Genomic DNA, 23,779 nt, shown 5'->3' on the forward strand with positions numbered 1-23,779 from the left:
AGGATACTCTCCAACGTGAAAAAAAGAGACCAAGACAGAAAAAACTTAGGGGAAAGAGAGACTATACAGGAAAATGAAAAATAAGAAAAAAATCCTAAACTATCTCATAAAACTAAGACATTGCAACCATGAAACAAGAAAACTCAAAGAACAAAAAAAGAACTCCTAAAGCGTGACAAAGAAAATAAAAAATCTAACTGAAGGGTTATTAGACAATAAAGTTGAGAAAATCATCCAGAAAGTTTTTTAAAAAGACAGAGATAGAAAACAAGAGAGAAAAGATAAGAAACTCTGAGGACCAGCCCAGAGCACAAATGCTCTGGCCCAGAATGGAAAAATAAAAGCAGCTGGAAGGAAATCAAAAAAGCAATGCAAGAAAATCTAACAGAATTGAAAGATAAAAGTTTCTACATTGGAAGGGCCACCAAGTGCCTAGCACAAAGGGCCCTTCCACCAGCCATACATAATCACCATGAAATTTCAGAACACTGAAGACTAAGAGAAGATCCTACATGTTACAGAAAAAATAAGAAGGTCCACATACAAGGGAACAGGTAATAAACAGAAGTTTCAAAAGTAACACTGAAAACTATATGCAGAGCAATGCCTTCAAAATCCTGAAGGAACAAGATTTCCAACTTCAAATTCCTTAGCAAGCCAAACAATTCCAAATCAGGGTACAATAAAAGTGTTTTCAAATATATAAGGCCTCAAAAATTTATTTCCCATGCACGTTCTCTCAGGAAGCTACTACAGAGATGGAATGCGTTAAAAGAGAGTAAACCAAGAAAGAAACGACATACAATGCAGGAGACAGGTAAACTCCCCCCTCCACAAAAAAAGAGAGATGAAGGAAATCCCCAGGATGATGATCAAGAGCTGTCATCCTCAAAAATGACAGCTGTACATCAGGTGTAGAGGGCAACCAGTCCAGACTGAAGAAAGTCACAAAGCTCTGAAAGAAATGTCTTCTGGAAGATAAAACACTCTAATATTTTTCCAAACATATCTTAAAGAATTCTGTGGCTCCTTAAAAATGTGCATGCACATCTTGGAGAAAGGTAAAACAGAAAAAGGTTTTATTTTTTAATACCTAAGACCTCGGGTTCGAACTAGATCCCACACGCAAGCCACAACTAAGGAGCCTCCCTGCCACAACAAAGACCCAGCACAACCAAATAAATAAATAAATAAATACTTAAATAGTTAAGACCTCTTTCCAGGTAAGTTCATATATATCCACAAATCTTTAAAAGTTATATAGAAATATATACAATTATCTCACCAGTCCCCTGCTAGGCATGTAGGTCATTTTCAAAACCTTCTAAATACAGCACTGTAGTAGCTCATGAAAGTATCTGCAGGCTAACAGAAGTGGGGAAGAGTGTTGTTTCCAACCCCTCTCCTATCTCAGTATATACTTTCTTACTTGTAAAAGTACTAAATTATAAATAAAAGTCAAGTGAATTTATGTTGTTTCCTTTCAGAAGCTGGAAAAAACTTCGTATCCTCTCCTCTAGGATATCCCACACCAAGGTTAGGATTCACTCTCTGAGATGAACATCTCATAGAAAATTAGAAGTTGTGGTATGCTTCCAAGTTTCTCCTAATTATTTGTGCCATGCCTCCCAATACAATTGGCTTTACGTTCCCTCATTCCTTACACTCCAGTTTTAAAAAAAGACTGCTACTCAAAAAGTATGAGAACCTTTGAGTTTTTATTTATAACAGAATAATGCTTGATACTTTTTCTCTTTTTAACTGTAACTCTATTAAGGAGTTAATAATACCACCAGCTTATAAAATGCCTTCAAAATTAAAAAAGAATTTTAGTTCTCAATATGCACTTGTAATTTAACTCAGAAACTGCAACACTCACTGCCATGAAGAGTAAAAGTCATAAAAGTTTTAAAGTTAAGTCTTCAGGAATACTCAGGTTAAAGCACTGTTCCAGGCACCACATACAGAGCAATGAACAAAGTTCCTGCCCTCTGTGGTAGGAAAAGACAGATGGTTAAGATAATTTTAGATAGAATTCTGAGTGCTACAAAGAAAGTAAAGAAGGCAAAGAGGTTAATCAGAAGACACCTGGTCAAGTATCTGAATGTAATGATTTAGTCAGCTATGCAAACACCTAGGGGAAGAACATTCCAGGAAAAGGGACTAATAAGTACCAGAATATGCCTGTATTGGCCAAGGCATATCAAGGCCAGCGTGGCTAGAATAAATGAACATAAGAAAAGAGGCTTGAGAAATATGCAGACATGAGTGTATGTAGAATCTTACAGGTCATGAAAAAGAGTTTCAATTTTATCCTAAATGAAATAGTACGCAATGCACATTTTTTAAGCAAGGGAACAGTGCCTTAATTTGTCAGTCAAACTTTAAAATTAGTCTGGTTGCTGTGTGGAAAAAGAACTTGACTACAGAGGAGAGCAAGACTGGAAGGAGGCAAGGAGATCAATTAGGGGCCAAACAGATGACCATGGTACCTTGAATTAGGGTATAGCGAGGGAAATGGTAAATAATTTAGAAAAGGTTTTGGAGGTAGATTTTGCTGGTAAGACTTGAAATGTACAGTGGGGAAAAGTAAAGAATCAAGCTAATTTATAGGTTTTGATAAGGCCATCAACTGAAGTGAAAATGAGACCATCACACACAAATAGTTTAAAATAAAAAAGACTACAGTGCATGAAACACAGATGCAAATACATATGGAAAGTCATGTCTTCCTATTATGAGTCTAAAATACATGTCTGGCACACTGTAAATTTCATCTCTTCATAAAATGTCTATGATTAGACCTACATGTATAATGGTACAAACTGTGCAGAGAATTATTACAACCATTAAATTATAAATATGGAAGATGGACACTACTTCTACCAAATGAAATCGTGTAGCTCAACAGCACTATAGCAAGTGGTTCGACAAACTCACCATTTTACAGAAATGAGTGTCAGGGTGGTCCAGGTAATTCAGGAATTATGTAAGTTGGAAGTGTGCAATGCTTTAGAGGAAGCAGCAATCACTATGAGATGGTATGTGTCACTGAATCATCGTGGAAATAAATGGCAGCTCAGTAACAAGTTAACTCTAGTTCTTATAATTCTTATTAGTTCAGTAGAGACCTTGAAGTGTCCATTATTACTCTAAGTTTACGATGAAAAGACATTTTAACAGTTGCCACTTAATAGATGTGGACTTTGTGTGGGTAGCATGTGTGAGATAAAAACATGCCGAGTCTAGGGCTTCCCTGGTGGCACAGTGGTTGAGAGTCCGCCTGCCGATGCAGGGGACACGGGTTCGTGCCCCGGTCCGGGAAGATTCCACGTGCCACGGAGCGGCTGGGCCCGTGAGCCATGGCCACTGAGCCTGCGCGTCCGGAGCCTATGCTCCGCAACGGGAGAGGCCGCAATAGTGAGAGGCCCACGTACCGCAAAAAACAAAAAACAAACAAACAAACAAAACCAAAAAACATGCTGAGTCTTGTCTATCTACAATACAGACACATATATATGTATATGTGTATTAGCACATAACAGTTGGGAAAGGTCAAGTGTTCAACAATGGGCCTATCAGTTGGGAAGGATTGGAGGTAGGTTTTATTCCTTTTTACTCAACTGTATTTTACTATTTTTCTACTCTAAATTTGCATCATTTGACCAGTAAAAACGAAGTTAATAAATGCATGTGAAATGACCCTGAAACCTTGGTATAACATCAGTATGTATGAAGCATAAGGACAAAATGTGCATGAGGCTAGAGTCTGTCATACAGAGTGAAGTAAGTCAGAAAGAGAAAGACAAATACCGTATGCTAACACATATATATGGAATTTAAGAAAAAAAATGTCATGAAGAACCTAGGGGTAAGACAGGAATAAAGACACAGACCTACTAGAGAATGGACTTGAGGATATGGGGAGGGGGAAGGGTAAGCTGGGATGAAGTGAGAGGATGGTATGGACATATACACACTACCAAATGTAAAACAGATAGCTAGTGGGAAGCAGCCGCATAGCACAGGGAGATCAGCTTGGTGCTTTGTGACCACCTAGAGGGGTGGGATAGGGAGGGTGGGAGGGAGGGAGATGCAAGAGGGAAGAGATATGGGAACATATGTATATGTATAACTGATTCACTTTGTTATAAAGCAGAAACTAACACACCATTGTAAAGCAATTATACTCCAATAAAGATGTAAAAAAAAAAAAAAATGTGCATGAGGCAAAGCCATGTCCACAATGGCAAAAAAATCCAAGTATTTGAGGCAGAAATGTCCACACAAAGGATCACTATGTTCTAAGGTATGAAACTGTTCTTAAAGTACTATGTTAGAAAAAAAAAAGGATCGTTAATTTATTCCTTACAATTTAAAAATAATACTGGGGACTTCCCTGGTGGCGCAGTGGTTAAGAATCCGCCTGCCAATGCAGGAGACACGGGTTTGAGCCCTGGTCCAGGAAGATCTCACATGCCACGGAGCAACGAGGCCCATGCACCACAACTACTGAGCCTGTGCTCTAGAGCCCGCGTGCCACAACTATTGAAGCCTGTGTGCCTAGAGCCCGTGCTCTGCAACAAGAGAAGCCACCACAATGAGAAGCCAGCGCACCGCAACAAAGACCCAAAACAGCCATAAATAAATAAATTTATATTAATTAATTAATTTTAAAAATTGTGCTGGCAAGGGATATACATTACTTATATACTGTTATTTTCCTTTTACCTGTTTTCTCTCTTTTGGATTAAGCAGTAAGTACCGAGGATCAAAAACTATCTTGTGTAACTCCTTCTCCCATGTTGAAAAAGCAGACACCTTTAAAATAAAAAAATGTATTGCCTCATAATTAAGTTGGCTCTAAAAACAGAAAGGTCATATAATTTTGCTTGAAATCTACAGGACATTTGCTTAAAAAGGACACATAATAAAAACCATACTGCCATTTCCATCACTAATAAATGACAAGCAGTGGGAGGCTAGCAATAGCACACTTGCACACTAATTGGCTCTGAACATTTCTATATTATATAGAAATAACACACACTTAATTACTCATTAAAATAACCACTACTGTGTGACATTTAAAAAATCAGTACATCAGAAAAAGCCTTGAAGATTTGCATTTTGATTTCCCAAGCTTGCTCCAACCTTGTGAACAATGTTGGGATTTAAAGTTGAACAATTTTACTTACTCAAATGAATCTGTGAATATAATCAAAAGGTTGAAATCCCTTCTCAATTAAGCTTCATTAACAGTAATATCATAAAGTACCAGTTCTCCTTTAACCAAAAGCCATTCTGTAGATATTAAAAGAATCACATATACCTTACCTATTCCGTGTAGTCCGCCATTCTGTAATGTTAATATTCGTCTTATATTACTCACCAAAATTTAATGACCCAATAAATGTTAAATGTTATTTGTACTTAAAAGGACAGTAAAATGGCATCTAGTTCAACATGATATCATTAGCCAGGAAAAAGGCTGTTTGAAAGAGTACAGTGATTTGACAGGCTTCCCTTATCCGCCCCCCACAACATGAGCACTAACCTTAGATTTGACCTTTTAGCAAGACATATTTATATTACTTATACAAAACAGAAATATCTCCCCCAAAGATTGTTTTCTGACCCCTCTCTCTAGCAGCATGTCCTTGAACTGCTTCATTCGGGCCTCCAGAGGGACAATGGCCCTTTCTCGGGCAGCTTTAATTTCAGCTTCCATGGCAGCTTCTTTCTCTGAATCAATGTCTTTATTATCGTCTCTCCTATAAAAAAGAAAATATAGGCATCAACTAACAAAATATTAATAAGGAATCTTATTAAAATCTTAAAATCATTGGAATATTCAAGACTCACTACTGAGCAGCATATTTTTGGCAAAAAAGAATTATATTGAGGGTTTCAAATAAACTCTAAGGGATAAGCAACTTTCACTATAATAATAATAATAAAGTTACAATGAGCTTCTAATGATGTTACAGTGGCTGCATTGTTAGGAATGAAAAATACCTTTAATGTGCTGTCTCTCCCTGACACTAGCTGATACACAAAATGAACTACCTTACTTAAAAACAAAAACAAAAAACGTATCTAATATTGCACTAAAACTCTATGCGTTAGAATCAAACAGCACAGAATATAATTTTTAGTTCTTGAAATGATATAGGAAAAACAATATTTTCCAAAATGTTTTACATTATAAATGCATACAATTTTTAATCTAATAAAAATTGGTATAAGGTCTTAGTAATCTCAAATATTTATTTTGAAAATAAAATAAAAGTATCTGCAAACCTGGCCAAGTGGATATGTGAGATATATACCTTACCTACCTGACATTTTTTTTACTCACTTTCTGGGTGATAAGTTGAGATTTAAGTTGAAGGACAGGTCCCAGAGAGCAACATAGGCCCCGGAGTAGTTAGGTGGAATTAGAACTGTTCATCAATGACTAAACTACTTCTTGTTTCTCCAAAAATGCACCTCAGGGCTAAGGGCAACCCTGCTGCTGTACGGTACTCAAGTGAGATTGTAAACATGAAATTAAGTCACCTCTCAAACCTCTGCCCTATGAAGAAGGACCATTCATGTGAATAATCAAAAGAAGTAATTCAGTAACATTCAGGTGTGTTTAAGCAGATTTTCCTTCTTAAATTCGATCTGCTAAGTATAAAAATAAAATTGGTTCATATTTCCTGCATAAACTTAAGAGAATTAGGAAAACAGAACATCAGGAAATTCAAAAGCATGCTATATAGGAAAATGAAGGTAGCCCAGGAGATGAATGGAACTAATAAGGCCAGCCCACAAATATAGTGAGAGGTAATTGGCAATTTAGCGAATGAATCAAAAATAGAAGATATAGTCCATGACCTGCAGGAACTTAGCGAGATAGTCTGTGACCTAAGATATGCACAAAACAAACAGGTAAAAGCAATTTGCCAAACAATATACCCTCTTATAATAATTCATTTAAGAACTATTTAAATAGTTAAAAGACATCCAAGAAATACAACTAATGAAAACAAATAACCTTTATAGAATTATACTAAATGAAAATGTCACAATACAAACTATCACTATCTATCTCAATAAAAGAAATAAAGAAAAACTAAGCCAGGAAAAATAGGCTTTTAGCTTTGTACCTAAATAGAGAAGCTCGGGCAATCCACATAAAGGACTTCTTTGACATTCTCCTGATAAAAGCAGTTAAAAACCTTACAGAGTTGTCTATAAGAACAAACAATTAAAAACAACCTAAAAGTTTAACATTGTAGGAACATCCAAAATTATGGTACATAAACAGAATGAATACAGTCATTTATAATAATTAAGAAAACAAACGTCTTATTCTACATTTTTAAAAAAAAGAACACAAATTCAGTTGATTACAACCAATAAAAATATGTATACATTTGGTCAAGAACTAAAAAAGTCAACTGTAAAAATTCGAACAGCTGCTGTTACTGTGGTCAATTATGAGTGACTCTTTAATATCTTACTTTCTTTAACACTGTTGCCAATAAAGAAAAATTTTAAAAAAAGAACCACCCTTGACAGGGGTTGTCTTACTGATTTCTTTGCCATAATTTGGCTGCATTCAATCTGTCCTTTTCAGATAAGGACTATGATAAGCCAGTCCATAGTAACGTCTTCAAACTTTCCTTTTTGCTGCTAAATAATGGTCCCATGCCTCCCCGGCCCATACACAAACACCCTCTACCCGACCCTTTCACCCCCCATAGTTAGTAACATTCATATTTTACCAAGCACTGGTCAAGCTAATACTTCCACTTATACCACTCTCTTTCTCTCAGAGCACTTTCTAATAAGCTGATGGGTTCCCTCCAAGTAATGACCACGGACACAAGGACTAGTGAAGTGACCAGTATATAAAAAGAGAGAAATCTGGGTCTACATTTATCAGATTTTTGGAATGGTGTCTGTTGAGGTCTACATTAAGGAGGTAACATTTTTATAAAATTCAGGCATAATGAATGTCTGAAAATAATTTATCAACTAACTCCTTAAAATGTCATTTGACTTCATAATACATATTTAAATAACCAAATCTTTTGCACATTTAGCAACAGAAGGGACATCATTTCTACATCCTGAAGCAAAGCTTTTTAATAACAGGCCTAAAGAGAGCAATCATGACTTCTGTCTCCTAACACACACATTACCTGTCCCAATCATGAACTGACTGCACCTAATCACAGCTTTTAAAAGGTAAAAATCTACCTAAATTACATAAACTGTAAGTATTACTTACTTCCGTTTTTTGGCTTTAACAGGTTCATCTTCATTCATTTCTTCCATTAATTCTTGTTCTTCTTTAACTGTAAGAAAATGTAATTAAACTATCAGAATAAAAATAAGCAAGCAGGGCTTCCGTGGTGGCGCAGTGGTTGAGAGTCCGCCTGCCGATGCAGGGGACACGGGTTTGTGCCCCAGTCCAGGAAGATCCCACATGCCGCGGAGCGGCTAGGCCCGTGAGCCATGGCCGCTGAGCCTGCACGTCCGGAGCCTGTGCTCCGCAACAGAAGAGGCCACAACAGTGAGAGGCCTGCGTACCGCAAAGAAAATAAATAAATAAAAAAAATAAGCAAGCAAAAATTTAAATATTTAGGTATGAATCCTTCCACTAACCACTTCTGGAACACTGGGGTTAGCAGCATTTTTTTAAAGCTGCAACTTATAGTTCACTCACTTGCGCTCATAGAGAACTGCCACTTTTGGATGGACAGCATTGTCGGGGTTGGGTGCCCTGGCAAAAAAAAACATTTCAAATATTATGAATAGTTACATGCACATGGTACACAATCTTTTCTTTTAAAAAATTACTGTTTATTATCTATCTCATAACACTTCTTTATAAAACATTAAACAAAGCATGATAATTCTAAACCTCCTGTATTCATCTTCCCTTTACATTAAATCTTTGATTCATTTGGAAATGTTTATTAACACATGTATTTATCAAATAAATGAATCAAATCCTTATATCTTCTGCACCGGGTAGATGAAGTTTCACTAATTTGGAAATCACTAGTAAGCAGAAAATGTTAGTACCATGTATACATAATCTACAAAGATTTCTCAATTATTATAAATGATGTACCAGGATTTGTTTCAATTGAATTATTAAATGATTCATTTATCATGCTTCTATACTACACAAGGGGGTTCTTTAAAAACACAACTACATCAATACAATGGAAAATTACCAATAAAACACATGCAATAAAAATATGTACAAATATTTCTATTTATTATATATCATATATACTGAAATGCTAACTGAGCATAAAGTAGATTAAAAGATTATCTCTTAATAAGGTGCAGAAGTCTTCCTAGTCTCAGGAATAAGGCTTACCTTCCCTAAATTTCATCAAGTTTAAAAGACCTTTGCATTTTTATTTTACAAAACTTTAGTAAACTTTATTTAAAAAATACTCTGTACAGTTTGATTATTTCAAAATATGTATTACTAATCACAAAAGGTGCTAAAAGGTTCACTGAGGAGCATTTTAATAAGCATGGAGCAAGCATGAGCAGTACCTACATATCTTGGACTGACAACCCTGAAAAGGACAAGAAGTTAAAAATATATATATAATATTTTACAAAACATAATTTTACCCAAATTCTCTATTTTTTAAATTACTGAACTCAACCTAGAAGAGCAGTCTATTTTCCATTTCTCAAATATTCCTTTTCTTATATTCCTTGAAAATAGAGAGGATTTCTAAATTGCCTCACATTTTCCATAAAAATATTAAAAGAATATTAAAATTAGAGGGTAACTCCTAATTTAAAACTTACTTAGTTTCTTCACTTCTTCCATTCCTTTTTTATGAGGGGGCTCCTGAATAATTTTGTCAACATCCGCCCTTCCAATCAGATCATCAGGTCGGTCCCACATAGAAAGACGGGTGGTAGGATTATAAAAGAAGACCCTCTCATCACCAGTCCAAACAACACACCTGTGAATTGATTCAAACATTATTTTCTTATGTTATGGAACATTATTTTATAGTTAGGTCTTTTACTACCATCCAACCAAAAGGGGAGGTGGTGGTGGGGAAGGACACACTCGTATTATTATTAGTTACTTACAGAGAGCAAAATATGATTTTTAGAACAGAACAGAGCTGACTGGCTAAGGGTAAAATAGCAGCTCAACATACTTATGGAGAAAACCAGGAAAAGCAAGGCAATTTGTGATCAGAATTTAGAGTGCTCAGGAACTTAAGTCTGGCACACTCAATTTTAACCTATCACAAAAGATGAATTTACTAGCAAAAAATAATGCTATTAAGCAGTCCTGAAGCTAAAGAACAGACCATGGCACCCTACGTATTACATAATACTTCTTAATGTTTCTTACCAAACCAGATTACAAACTCAAATGCAATCATTTATGAAGGCTTTAATATTTGACTATATCAAATATTAAAAAATAAAGAGAAGTCCCTATCGTGCTATGGCACTGTAGCCCACTACAGCCCACTGTTCCTATTAATTACAACTAGAAACTCAGCAACAATATAGAAAAAAACAAGTACATGAGAACTCTGTAAGGTTTTTTTAAAAAATAAACAGACGTATGGAGTCAAAATTTAGAGAAGCAAGGGTATAAATTTCCCCTCCTCCCTCAAACCTCTGCCTTGAGGTGGCCCCTAGCTGCACAGTGATAGTAGCACAGGCAGCTAAAACTCTAAGAGAAACCAGGTCTTTATGACCAGATAATCAAGTTAATCCACAGCTGCCATCAAGGTGACCTAGATGTTGAAATTATCAAACAAAGCCTCTATTGTTGAAATAATCAAAGACTTTACAGCAGCAGTTATAATTACGTCTCATGAGATAAGAAAAACAAAAACAAAGATAAGCAAAAACTTGAAATGAATGAAGATAGAAGTTCTCAGCAGAGAAACTGTGAAAAAAAAGAATGAAGAGTGTCTCAGAAACCTATGGGACTATATCAAAATGCCTAACAGACACGTCATTGGGATCCCAGAAGAAGAGAATATTGGGGCAGAAAAAATTTGAAGACAAAATGGCTCCCCAAAATCTCCAAACTTGGTAAAAGACATAAATACTAAGGAAGCTCAGTGAACCCCAAACAGGATAAACTTCCAGAAAATCATTTTTAGACACACATAATCAAACAGGTGAAAATCAAATATAAAGGAAAAATCCTTGAAAGCAGCTAAGAAAAATATGGAACAAAACAAACAGGGAAACAAGTCCAATGATCGTGGATTAATTACCAGAAATCAGAGGCAAAAATACCATAAAACAACATCCTTAAAGTTCTGGAAAAAGGAAATGCAAACCTAGAACTCCATATATATAGCAAAAATATCCTTCAGGAACAAGGGAAAAGAAGACATTCCCCAATGAAGGGAAACTAAGAGATTTCACCTCCATCAGAACTGCCCTATAAGAAAGTTTTTCTGAAAGGAAATGATTCTTCAAAAAAAAAAAACCCTGGATCTTTAGTAATGAAGGGAAAACAACAGAAATGGTAAATATCAAAAATATTTTTTCCTCTTAAGTTCTTCAAAATATGTATGAAAAATTATTCAAAACGAGCCTATATGGTAGCAAGGTTTCCATATTTTATGTGAAGTGGTACAATAATAACTCTAAGTAGGCTATAATGGTTAGGTATGTATACTGTAATCCCTAGAACAACAAAAATTAATGCAAAGATATCACCAGAAAGCCAACAGATAAAATTATTAAATGGAATGTTAGAAAATGTTCAAATAATTCAAATGCAAGTAGTAAAGGGGGAACAGAGGAACAAAAATAGAGAAGACAGAAAAAATAATAGATCTAAATCCAACTAAAAGTTACATTCATGTGGTTGTTCTTTCTGTTTATTTTTCTCAGCCTTCTCAAATGTTTCTTCTTGTTCTTGACTATGTACCAAGCAGAGCCTGTTCACCTTTTTACTATTTCCAATGTGGCTTTAATTTCTGTTATTATATTGTTATTTCTGATTTCATATTTCTCTTCCATTTATTTCATGAATTGCATCAGAATTGACAGTGAATAAAAACACAAGACACTACTATAAGCTGTCTTAAGAGACAAACTTTAAACATTAAGTCATAGAAAGGGTGAAAGTAAATGGATGGAAAAAGATATACCATGCACACAACATTAAGGCAGGCATGGCTATTTTAATAACAGATGAAGACAAAGGGTATTATGAGATAAATAGGGTCATTTCATAATGATAAAAAAAAGACAATCTGGAACACATAACAACTGTAAAATGTATATAAGCCTATTTACAGAGCTTAAAAATAGATGAAGAATGGACCAATTAGAGAGGAATACGCAATCCCACTATTATAAAAGATTAATAGAACTCTCTCTCAACAACTGACAGACCAACCAAACCCCAAAACTAACAGTACTAAAGGCCATCTGAACAATAAAAAAAGACTGAATTTTAAAGTATCAAAACCAAAGAAAGTGCATTCTTTGACCACAATTAAATCAGTAACAGTGAAATACCTAGAAAAACCCCAAATTAAGGAAGTGAAATGACAGACTTCTAAATAATACATGAGTCAAAGACAAAATCAAAAAAATTCATAATAGTAAGAACTGAATGGTAATGAAAATACAACATATCAAAATCTGTAGGCTGGTGCTAAAGTAGTGCTTAAAAGGAAACTATGTTAAGCTTTAAATTATTATATTAGAAAAGAACTAATACTAATGACCTAAGAGGACATTATAAGAAGCTAGAAAAAGCATAAAGTGAACCGAAAGTAATTAGAAAAGAGGAAATAAGAGAGGTAAAAGGGGGGAGGAGTCCAACCACCCCAAAGCTGGTGGTCTTTACGAAAGACCACAAAATTGGCAAACCTCTGGTTTGACTGATCCAAAAAAAAAGAACACATCACCACTATGTGGAAAGAAAAAGGGATTATCACCACAGATCAGACATTAAAGGATATTAAGAGAATAATTAAGAACAAAGACATTTAAAGGATATTAAGAGGGGACTTCCCTGATGGTCCAGTGGTAAAGAATCTGCCTTCCAATGCAGGGGACACAAGTCGGATCCCTGGTTGGGGAACTAAGATCCCACATGCCGTGGGGCAACTGAGTCCGCATGGTGCAACCGGAGAGAGAAAACCTGCTACCCACAACTAGAGAGAAGCCCATGCGCCGCAAGGAAGACCCAACGCAGCCAAAAGAAAAAATAAATAAAATATTTTTTAAAATAAAAATATAAAAAATAAAAGATATTAAGAGAATTAGAACAAATTCAACCTAGATAAAATAAGCAAAACTTACCAAAGCTGACAGAAACAACAAAAATAACTGAATAGTCCTATAACTATTAAAGAAGTTTAACTTGTTATCAAAAACCTTCCCAAAAAGAAAACTCTGATCCCAGATGGTTTGCTTGTTAATTCTATAAAACCTTAAGGAAAAAGTACTATCATCTTACAAACTTTCAGTAAACAGAGGAATGGAAATCACCAATCACCACCCAACTCATTTTTATGAAACCAGCATAAGCCTAATACAAAAACCTAACAAAAACATTACAAAAGAAACTTACAGATCCATATCCCACAGGAGTATAGATGCAACAATACTTAACCAAACATTAGCAAATCAAATCCAACAATATATTAAAAAGATTAATCTACCATGACAAGGTTTATTCCAGAAATGCAAAGCTAGTTTAACATTCAAAACTCAGTGTAATTCACCATATTAAAAAAATGAAGGAGAAAAACTCATTTCGAAAGATGCAGATTTGATAAAAACACTAGCAAATTTAAAAAAAAACCTATAGCTAGTATTATATCTGATGTAAAAGACTGAATTTTCGGAATTCCCTGGTGGTGCAGTGGTTAAGAATCTGCCTGCCAATATGCAGGGGACACGGGTTTGAACCCTGGTCCAGGAAGATCCCACATGCCACAGAGCAACTAAGCCCATGTGCCGCAACTACTGAGCCTGCGCTCTGGAGTCCGCGAGCCACAACTACTGAGCCCGTGTGCCACAACTACCGAAGCCCGCGAGCCTAGAGCCCATACTCTGCAGCAAGAGAAGCCACCGCAATGAGAAGCACGTGCACCACAACGAAGAGTAGCCCCTGCTCACCGCAACTAGAGAAAGCTCACACGCAGCAACGAAGACCCAACACAGCCAAAAATAAATAAATTTATATTAAAATAAAATTTTTAAAAAGATTGAATTTTCTTATTCTACATGGCGAATAAGGCAGGGATGTTCACCTCTTCTATTTAGCATTGCTCTGATATGATAGTCCTAGCAATAAGAGAAAAATAAGTGGCATTAAAGATCAGAGAATAAGAAATAAATGCACTCCCATCTGCAGGTGATACGATTATTTACGTAGAAAATCCCAGAGAATCTACAAAACAGTAATAAATGCATTTAGCAAGTGTCTGGTCTACAAAATTAATATATGAAACCTTATCACATATAAATTTTATATTTTTATGGGGTCAAATTTATTTATCTTTTTATTTACAGTTTCTAGGTTTTGTGTCTTTCTTAGGAAGCACCCCATTCCTTCTCCAAAAATGCAACTATATGGTCCTAGTGTTTTTACAGTCCATCTGAATACACGAAAGATAACCAACCACTTGTCCAAATTATCTTCCAAGTTCTGTCGATGAGGGAATGTACTATCAGTGTAACCTTAATTCCCTAATTTATTTTCTATTTCTTATAAGATGAGTAAGTGCTAACTCTAAGTTAAACAAATTGTTCAGCTAAGCAAGTATGCTACTTCATTTGGATAATCACATTTTATGAGTTTATTTTTTTGATATCTTTAGATGTTGCTCTTCAAATTATTATTTCTTTAGAGATAAGAAGCTAAATGTAAAACATGAAGTTCCATGTTTTCCTTAACTATACTAGAATTCTTTTCCTGGTATTTCAGAGCATCAGTCTGACTTTTTGTTGTTGTTTTAAGAATAAAGAGAGGTCAAAATTAGAAGCATTTTATATTTCCTAGATCAGCAAGCTTCAGTTTCTGGTTCTAAGAGAGTTTTTAATGTTTTGACAAAAATTTTTAAGGTCACTGAGAACTGTAACTTTTTCCATTGCTTACTAAGATTGCATCACAAAGATTTAGCCTGCCATAAATTTTTTACAGTCCCGTACAAAGTGCAAATTGAGGGCTACCTGTATTTGCCACGTTTTATTTGTCTGTAATCTGTGTTGGGTTTTAACTTATGAAAAATTTATCTTTGAACTTATAGTATTTAAACTTTTGTATTTACCTATAGTGGCACAGGGACTTTATTTTTATTTATATATATATTTATATCAATCGACTGCTGCTTTTCTAGGGTTTGTTTCCATAGTTTTTTACCCCCAATATTATGAGGAAATTGAAACATACAGAAATATCGAAAGAATGTTTCTAGAACAATGAACACTATATACTGACCACCTAGATTTTACATTTAACATTTTATCATATATGCTTTATCACTTATCTATCCTTCCATCAACGCATCTGCCAGTCTTATTTTTCTTGATACATAAAAAAATGCAGATTATCAGTACACTTCACCCCTAATCACTTTATCATGCATATTATTTAACACAGGGTAGTTTTGCGACCCAAGAATTCTTTGGCCATAGTTTTGCTATTAATGCTGAAATGTCCTGACAGCTTCTCACTCCACATTTACCGCTAATACCATTGGAGCTGTATTAGCACACCTAGGTATCTTGAAGCCAACATGAGTTAGTAGAATAGCACCTCCATCTCAAAGTAGTTATTGCTATTAATATGGATCAAACAGTGTTTCAGAAATTGGTATCGAAAATTTAGGCTTAGTTCTTTCCCAATAAAGTTTAACATCTAACAAGATCGCTTAAGTGTCTCAGGATGGTTCTAATGGAAATTCTTGAAGAGGACTCTGCACTGAATAATTGGATGAAAATGTATTACACTCACCCCTCCCAACTCCTGCCTTCAAATTAATTATAAAGAGAGATCAAAACTAGAAGTATTTTGTATTCCCTAGGATCAGTAAGCCCTAGTTTTTGGTTGGATTCCATGACAAAAATGATTTCCACAAAAGATTTCACCTAGCAATAATGACTTCAAGATTCATCTATGTTGTTGAGTGTATCTATAGTTTGTTCCTTTTTATTGCTGAGTAACATGCCACAATTTGTTTATCCATACACCTGTTGATGCACATTTTGGGTGTTTCTAGTTTTCTATTTTTCCACTCCTAGATACCTGCTTATTTGTAATAGCCAAAAACTGGAAACAGCCCAAATAAATTACAAATAAAACTGTTATGAACATTCTTGTAAAAGTATAGACATGTTTTTGTTTCTCTCAAATAAAGAAAAGTGGAATGGCTGAATTATTTATTATATATTCTTCCTAGGAAACTGCCCAACTGCTTTGCAAAGTGGTCCTACCATTTTGAAATTCCCATCAGCAGTGTACGAGAGTTTCAGCTGCTCACCATCCTCTAAAACATTTGGCATGCCCAGTTTTCAAAACTTTTAGCCATTCTAATAGGTGTGGTTTTAATTTACATTTCTCTGAGTACTAATGACAAGGAGCTTCCTTCACATGTGCTGCTTGTAAAGTACATGTTCATGTCTCCTGACTACTTTTTTGTTGGATTGTTTTCCATATTATTGAGGTGTGCGAGTTCTTTATGTCAGAGTTAAAAGCAGTATACATAAAAAGCTCCCACATACCAATAAGAAAAAAACAAGTCCATAAAAAGATGGGCAAAAACTGTAAAGAGGCAATGCACAGCCAAGAGACATAAAATAGGTTCAATTATACCAACATTCTGGAAACATATAAGATTTCTTTTCTTATCAGGATACTAAAGATTTAAAAGGAATATCCCTACACTGGTGAGAGTGAGAGAAAACTGGTACGCTCAGGCTGTTGCTGGGAATATTAACTGGTACACCCTCTTCTTCCCACAAAAAAAACCTCTTTCTGAGGTCTATTTAGCAATATTCACCAAAATTTTAAATAGCTTTATCAACAATTTCACTTCTAGAAATAAATCCAACAGAAATACTTGCATGTGTTCACAAAGAAATATGTATGTATAAAGGATGCCCTAAACAGCAACTTTCGTAATGCCAGGGCAAAACAAACAAACAAACAAAAAACACAAACAATACAAAAACAGAAGACCACCTAATCACCCATTTGTAGGCAAATTACCTAATTTCATACAACAGAAAACTAAGCTATCACAAATAGATTTACATGTACTAAAATTGCAAAATGTCTAGGACATATTTACTAAAAAATTCAGAAATAATGTACTTTCTAAAGACACTGTAATGTGCATGTATAACACACACACATCTCTACACACATGTGCATAAAACACAATATAGCAAAAGGTGCAGAAAGCATATGTACCAAACTTTTACTAACGAGGAAGGGCTTGGTGACAGTGGAATTCTGTAATTTTTTACTTCATATAATTCCTTTATATTGTATGTTTTGTATGCATTCATCTAATATCATATCAGATCAATGAGAAAATAACAAAGTACAGGAATTATAGATATAAAGCATAAGAGAAAAAGTAAGAGATTTAGCATAAATACAAGATACTCAACAAGCAAGTTACAAATGTTCCAGAAAGGGGAAAAGAAACAGATGAAGAAAAGCATTAATTAAACAAATTCCAGAAGAAAATTTTAATAATCTGAGAAAAGACCCAAGTCTGAAAACTAATAACGTCCACAAAACTCCAGACTGGTAGGGTTTGGAGTTGGTTACTGGCTTTTCATGTACAATACTCAGAGAAACCACAATCTAGAAATACATTCTTTTAAACAAACTGTTTTCATAACTTTGATTCTAGAACTGGGTAAATATTTTGCACAATTATTTTTGAAAGGGAGCCTGTGTACCAAGGTGGCAGAATAACTACATAAAAAACAACTATTCCAAAATGCTTTTAAAACACAATGATTTGAGTATACATCCCTAGAGTAATATACCCTAAAAATAAAAATAACTGGAAAAAAAAAGCTTAAACTGTCTTCAGTAATCACACTGTTGGTGATAGTACTGGTCTTGTCTGTGAGAAAAGCAAATGAGTTTATGTTGCTATCACTCAAAGATGGTTTTCAGAAGAAAAGGAGATAATGAATTAAGATAGATGATGAGAGTCAGTAAAAATCTTGTAGTAGACTTGAACTGCAAGTAATGGTGTGAACTTAAGATGTATCTTTAAATGTATGTATCTTCCACCTCTGTCTACCAAAGAGGTCTAAAAATAATGACTAATTCAGTAGTAACAACTATCCCTAGATCCCACATGGCCTAAAAATGCCACTTCTCACAAAAAGAAACGAGGGATCCTTGGAAAATGGCTGAATCTAGGCCTGAAATAGAAAATATATAAGATAAAGATCAAACATGAATCCAATGACATCTCTGTAACTGCCTGCTAACTTGCAGGAAATTCAGGAATGGAGGATTCTATTAAAGAGTACCATGAGAATGCAATAATAAAATCCAGACTGTGGGACTCTATAGAACAAACACATTTATTTTTTTAATATAAAAATGAGGAAAAAGCAAGGAAAACAAGTTGGAGGGGAATCTGTAGATTATAAGACTTAAGAAACAAGCCAACTCATTGCCATGTGTAGACTATACACGGATTAAATAAGTTAGAATAGGAACAGGAGAGAAAGCCCTGATGTGGGGAGAGGAAGCAAAGGGAAAACCAAACATAAGAAGGAAAGAAAAAATAGACTATTCAATGCTAAGATAAAAAGACATAATTTTACAAAGTTCTATAAACATAATCACATATGAGGATATATACACAAAAGCAATTTTAAAACATTTTAAACAATAAAAAAGTAGATTCAGGATCTTAGTGGTTCAAATCTATAATTTTAAACAATAAATATTAATGGAGAGTTCCATGAAGGGAGGAAGACACTGGAGCAGTTGAATTTTGAGCACCCAAAATACAACGAACAAGTACCAAAAAATATTCAGTGGATAAAAACAGGTATTTGAGGACTTCCCTGGTGGCACAGTGGTTAAGAATCCACCTGCCAATGCAGGGGACATGGGTTCGAGCCCTGGTCCGGGAAGATCCCACATGCCGCGGAGCAACTAAGCCCGTGCATCACAACTACTGAGCCTGCGCTCTAAAGCCCGCAAGCCACAACCGCTGAGCCCACATGCCACAACTACTGAAGCCCGCACGCCTAGAGACTGTGCTCAGCAACAAAAGAAGCCACCGCAATGAGAGGCCCGTGCACCGCAGCGAAGAGTGGCCCCTGCTCACCACAACTAGAGAGAAAGCCCATGCACAGCAAAGAAGACCCAATGCAGCCAAAATAAAAAATTAAATAAGCAAACAGGTATTTGACACATGCTTTTTTAAAGTACTTTTTCTTCCTATTGGATAATAATGTAATAATCAAGCATGGCAATCAATCAATCAAACAGCTTAAGTCAAGTACATACCATGGAGTACCAGGAATAGGAGTAGTAGCCACTGGTTTTGCCTTCTGGGCAGCCTTTTCTTCTTCGGTCATCTCCTCTTCTTTGGGCTCCTATGGGAAATGATATTACTCCCATTAAATTTATATTACAAAACTATACCTGAATATCCCACAAATACAAGAAAGACTGCAAATACGTTAAAGTACAACCAACATAAGGTCTGTTGCTAGCATACAGAGGAGAGGCTGAGTCAGAATTTCTAAATAAGTTCTAAATCCTTGCCCCCTAGACAGAGCCGAATTGCACAACAGTAGACCTCATCAACAGCAGGTCCTATCTTACAGACTCACTAACCACCTGTTTAAGAGTAGAAATAAGGAGAAGGGTATAGAAGATTAGAGGAGACCTCTTCATTTAAGGTTGTTTCTTTTTTCTGCTAAATTCCTTACTGATAAGACAAGACTACCATTGGGTCCCTCATTGAATAAAAAAAAACTTCCAAAAAGCAGAGCTCTTTTAGGGCTGTACAGAGATTATTCTATGCCACGAGAAGACAAATAAAATACAACGATCATTCCCCAATATGAAGTTGTACTTCTAATTATAACATGTGCCAGTCTATAAGTCAGGAGGGGACATCAGCTCTGGTCCAAGGTCCTTTCTTTCTAAGGGGGTCTTGGTTTGGTATAAGAAGTAATTTAATGAAACTTTCAAAGGAAAAACTGAATTAGAAATTTCAAAGAACCCTAAAATTGCAGAGGTCAGATTTACAGCAATTATCTACAACTATAGCTAATGGGTTTCCCTGGTGGCACAGTGGTTAAGAATCTGCCTGCCACTGCAGGGGACTCGGGTTCGAGCCCTGGTCCAGGAAGATCTCACATGCTGCGGAGCAACTAAGCCTGTGCACAACTACTGAGCCTGCGCTCTAGAGCCCGTGAGCCACAACTACTGATCACGCATGCTGCAACTACTGAAGCCCATGCACCTAGGGCCCGTGCTCTGCAACAACAGAAGCCACCGCAATGAGAAGCCCGCGCACTGCAACAAAGAGTAACCGCCGCTCGCCTCAACTAGAGAAAGCCTGCGCACAGCAACGAAGACCCAATGCAGCCAAAAATAAAATAAATTTATAAAAAATAAAAATAAAACTACAGCGAATGGATTTTCAGTTACAAGTAAACTGTACCCAACAATCAATTCTGGCTCTCGGGTAAACAGGTAATGGCTCTTTACCTCTTTTATCTCCTTTATTGGCTCTTCTTTAGGATCCTCCTCCTCCGTTTCCATTGGCAGAGGTTCTTCAGAAGGTTCTTTAATTGGCTCTTTAATCTTCTCCTCTAATTTTTCTATTAAAAATTGAGATAACATCACACAGTGGTTCTGATGTAACTTCTGATGAACTTTCAGAAACTAGGCAGTTAAGATATTCCATTTCTAGTTATTAACCACAAAACTAAAATGTTCTTCCTTGTAATATCATTGATTTTAATCTAATGTAATGTTCAACTTCAAATACCTTGCTATACCAATCAGGAAACTGTCAGTAGAAAAGAACTACTGATTTCAGAGGGACATAAAGTCTTTCAGGTCATTCATATATCATTTGTAGCAATCATTCATTTTGCTGAAAGGGATAACATACTAAAAAACAGAAACAGGGACTTGTGAAATAGAAAATTATGAGTCCTCTTCCTCCAAGACTCCAACAGCCTAAAGTTTTTCTTCAGAACACATACAATAAACACATTCCTTCCTGATCATTACTATCAATCTCAATAAGGATAACGATAATTATTCAGTAGAATAATTATGCAATTCCTGACAAGAGTAAAATATATATATATATATATATATATATATATAAAATATATATATATATATATATATATATATATTAGCATGTACATATAATTTAACTTCTCCAGATGGTAAAGTGATAGACAAGCATGTAAGTAGAAGAACTGGCTTTTTAAATAAATACATATTTATCAATTCAGAGGAAATAAATAATAATGTAACTAGAAAATCCCTCAAACGTTTTAAAAAAGGAATTAACTCAGAATTTCAAATAGCATTTCTATTTATACTATGTCCCACCAAGTCATTAAAACTATACCTTTTTCCTTTAGCTCTTGGGGTTTTTCCCAGGTTGATTCTAATGTTCTATTATTATAATAATATGTCTTCCCATCTGCTGTTTTATATTCAGTCCACTCAGAAACTGCTGTTGCTCCAGCTAAGGTAGCAGGTGAAGCTGCAATAGCAACCTGGGGGTGTATCATGGGTACAATAGGAGGGGCCATTCCTGGCAATACACCTAGAAGAAGAAGAATTAAAAAATTAGACCCAAGTATCAAATTGTGATACAAAATAAAACTTTAAAATATGAGCTAAATCTTTCTACTAAACATTAATAATGAATGAGCCAGTTGAAACAAAAAAATCATATAAATTATGATTTAATTACCTAAGTCTATATCCCTGGTTTACTTCTAATGCCTAAATTCAATTAGATTCAGAAATTGAACCCAAGAAGTACCTTAAGAACAGTCAGAAATTTGGGTCACATCTATAAGTGAAATCTTAATAAAATATAACATAATAAATTATAAAAATAATGGTACATTCTCTACTTATTAATAGAAATATATTTTTATAAAGAATTTCCTGGGCTTCCCTGGCGGCGCAGTGGTTAGGAATCCGCCTGCCAATGCAGGGGACACGGGTTCGATCCCTGGTCTGGGAGGATCCCACATGCCGCGGAGCAGCTGGGCCCGTATGCCGCAACTACTGAGCCCGCGTGCCACAACTGCTGAGGCCCGTGTGCCTGGAGCCCATGCTCCACAAGGGGAGGGCCCGCCACGGTGAGAAGCCCGCGCACAGCAGCCAAAGAGGGGCCCCCGCTCGTGCAACTAGAGAAAGCCTGTGCACGGCAAAAAAGATCCAGTGCAGCCAAAAATAAATAAATAAAATGTATTAAAAAAAAAAAGAATTTCCTCAAATTCTAACGAAATTAAGGCAACAAGCACATTTACTAAGCATATTTCCTGAGGCAAAATTGTTTTCTTGTTCTAAGGTACCTAAAAAGGATATGAATAAAATTCTATTTTAAGGTAAATGACTGAAAAAATAAATAAGTAAAAATGACTGAGTTTACTATCAAATCAACTTTAATATACTAATGATTAAGTGAGATATCCCTATAAACTCTTTGACAGTTTATTCTTTTCCGGAAAGAGAGCAATGTTTCTTTTTTTTTTTTTTTTTTAAAGATAAGCCAAGATCTATATTTTTCACCAGGCAGCTAAACAAGCTGGTATTATAAATAATCAAAAACGTGAATCAAAATTGAAAATAAACCCCTCAAATCCTATACTAGAATTTAAGTTTCAGGTAGTTAACTTCAGTAATTTTAAAATGCAAATTTATACTATACACACAAATATTCACACACATATACTCACTAGCATGCAAGCATAATCACATCACTTTACACATGGAAATGATTTTTTTATATTTAACTTAAAAACACACGTCAAAAAATAAAATTAAATGTTATGAATATGAGAATGAAGTTGTTTACACTTATTACAAAAATTAAGATAAAAGTGATTTGACCTTATTTGCTTTTGTGAACCAACGAAGCTAATACTACAGGCAATTGGGAAAATTAAGTGTTGGCCAAATATGACAACTGCATTTATACTGCTCATTAAAAAGAAAAATATAAAAAAATCCACTCACTTGGGCAAAATAAATAAATAAAAGGATAAACAACAACATTCACTACCATGCCAACTTACAGACAAAACAAACTAAGATGGTTTTAAAAATTACCGGTCTTGGTGGTAGCGACTGTCTTTACATACGGGCAGCTGACTATTTGCATCATTGCTACACCTGTAAAATGGATAAGCAAGCATACGTTGGAAAGCTGCCATTGTATGTCGGCTACCACTGGGATTCAGGGAAATAATTTACCACTACAATTTAGAATGTTATTTCCAATGAAAAAGACCAAGGATGGAGTAGAATTTCTTTTTGTTTGACATTTTGTGGGAAGTGGTGCCAAATCCAATGATAACTAATTCTAAATTATAGCATCAATTACCTTTTTATCAAACCAGCTGATAATATTTGAAGGAGTCTCAGGAGTTTAAATTCAACAAAGAAAAGCCCCTTCATTACGTATGCATAACATGTTTTCATGTGGGACATTTTCCCACAGGACATCAAACCCATGCTGCTTAAGAC

At 35.3% G+C, this 23,779-nt stretch overlaps 1 protein-coding gene across 9 annotated transcripts in view; it reads right to left on the reverse strand.

Moving 5' to 3' along the window:
• The window catches only part of TCERG1 (transcription elongation regulator 1), a 60,239-nt gene that overhangs the window by 17,335 nt on the left and 19,125 nt on the right, over window positions 1-23,779 (reverse strand). For 3 of the 9 annotated variants that reach the window (XR_014294249.1, XM_082623451.1, XM_082623447.1), the window contains 10 exons: window positions 23,363-23,425; window positions 21,642-21,842; window positions 20,759-20,871; window positions 19,544-19,632; window positions 9,838-9,998; window positions 8,723-8,779; window positions 8,285-8,351; window positions 7,155-7,205; window positions 5,639-5,774; window positions 4,732-4,821 (listed from right to left, as the gene is read on the reverse strand). Coding sequence is in view for 8 of the 9 variants with exons in the window: in XM_082623451.1 (XP_082479577.1) it covers window positions 4,732-4,821; window positions 5,639-5,774; window positions 7,155-7,205; window positions 8,285-8,351; window positions 8,723-8,779; window positions 9,838-9,998; window positions 19,544-19,632; window positions 20,759-20,871; window positions 21,642-21,842; window positions 23,363-23,425 (1,028 nt within the window). In the remaining variant the exon portion in view is untranslated. The remainder of the gene's footprint in view (window positions 1-4,731; window positions 4,822-5,638; window positions 5,775-7,154; window positions 7,206-8,284; window positions 8,352-8,722; window positions 8,780-9,837; window positions 9,999-19,543; window positions 19,633-20,758; window positions 20,872-21,641; window positions 21,843-23,362; window positions 23,426-23,779) is intronic. The other 6 variants (XM_082623453.1, XM_082623449.1, XM_082623452.1 and 3 more) reach the window with 3 other exon arrangements.

The sequence above is a fragment of the Mesoplodon mirus genome (assembly GCF_964341445.2).
Source record: "Mesoplodon mirus genome assembly, chromosome: 5".
In the NCBI taxonomy this organism is placed as follows: domain Eukaryota; kingdom Metazoa; phylum Chordata; class Mammalia; order Artiodactyla; family Ziphiidae; genus Mesoplodon; species Mesoplodon mirus.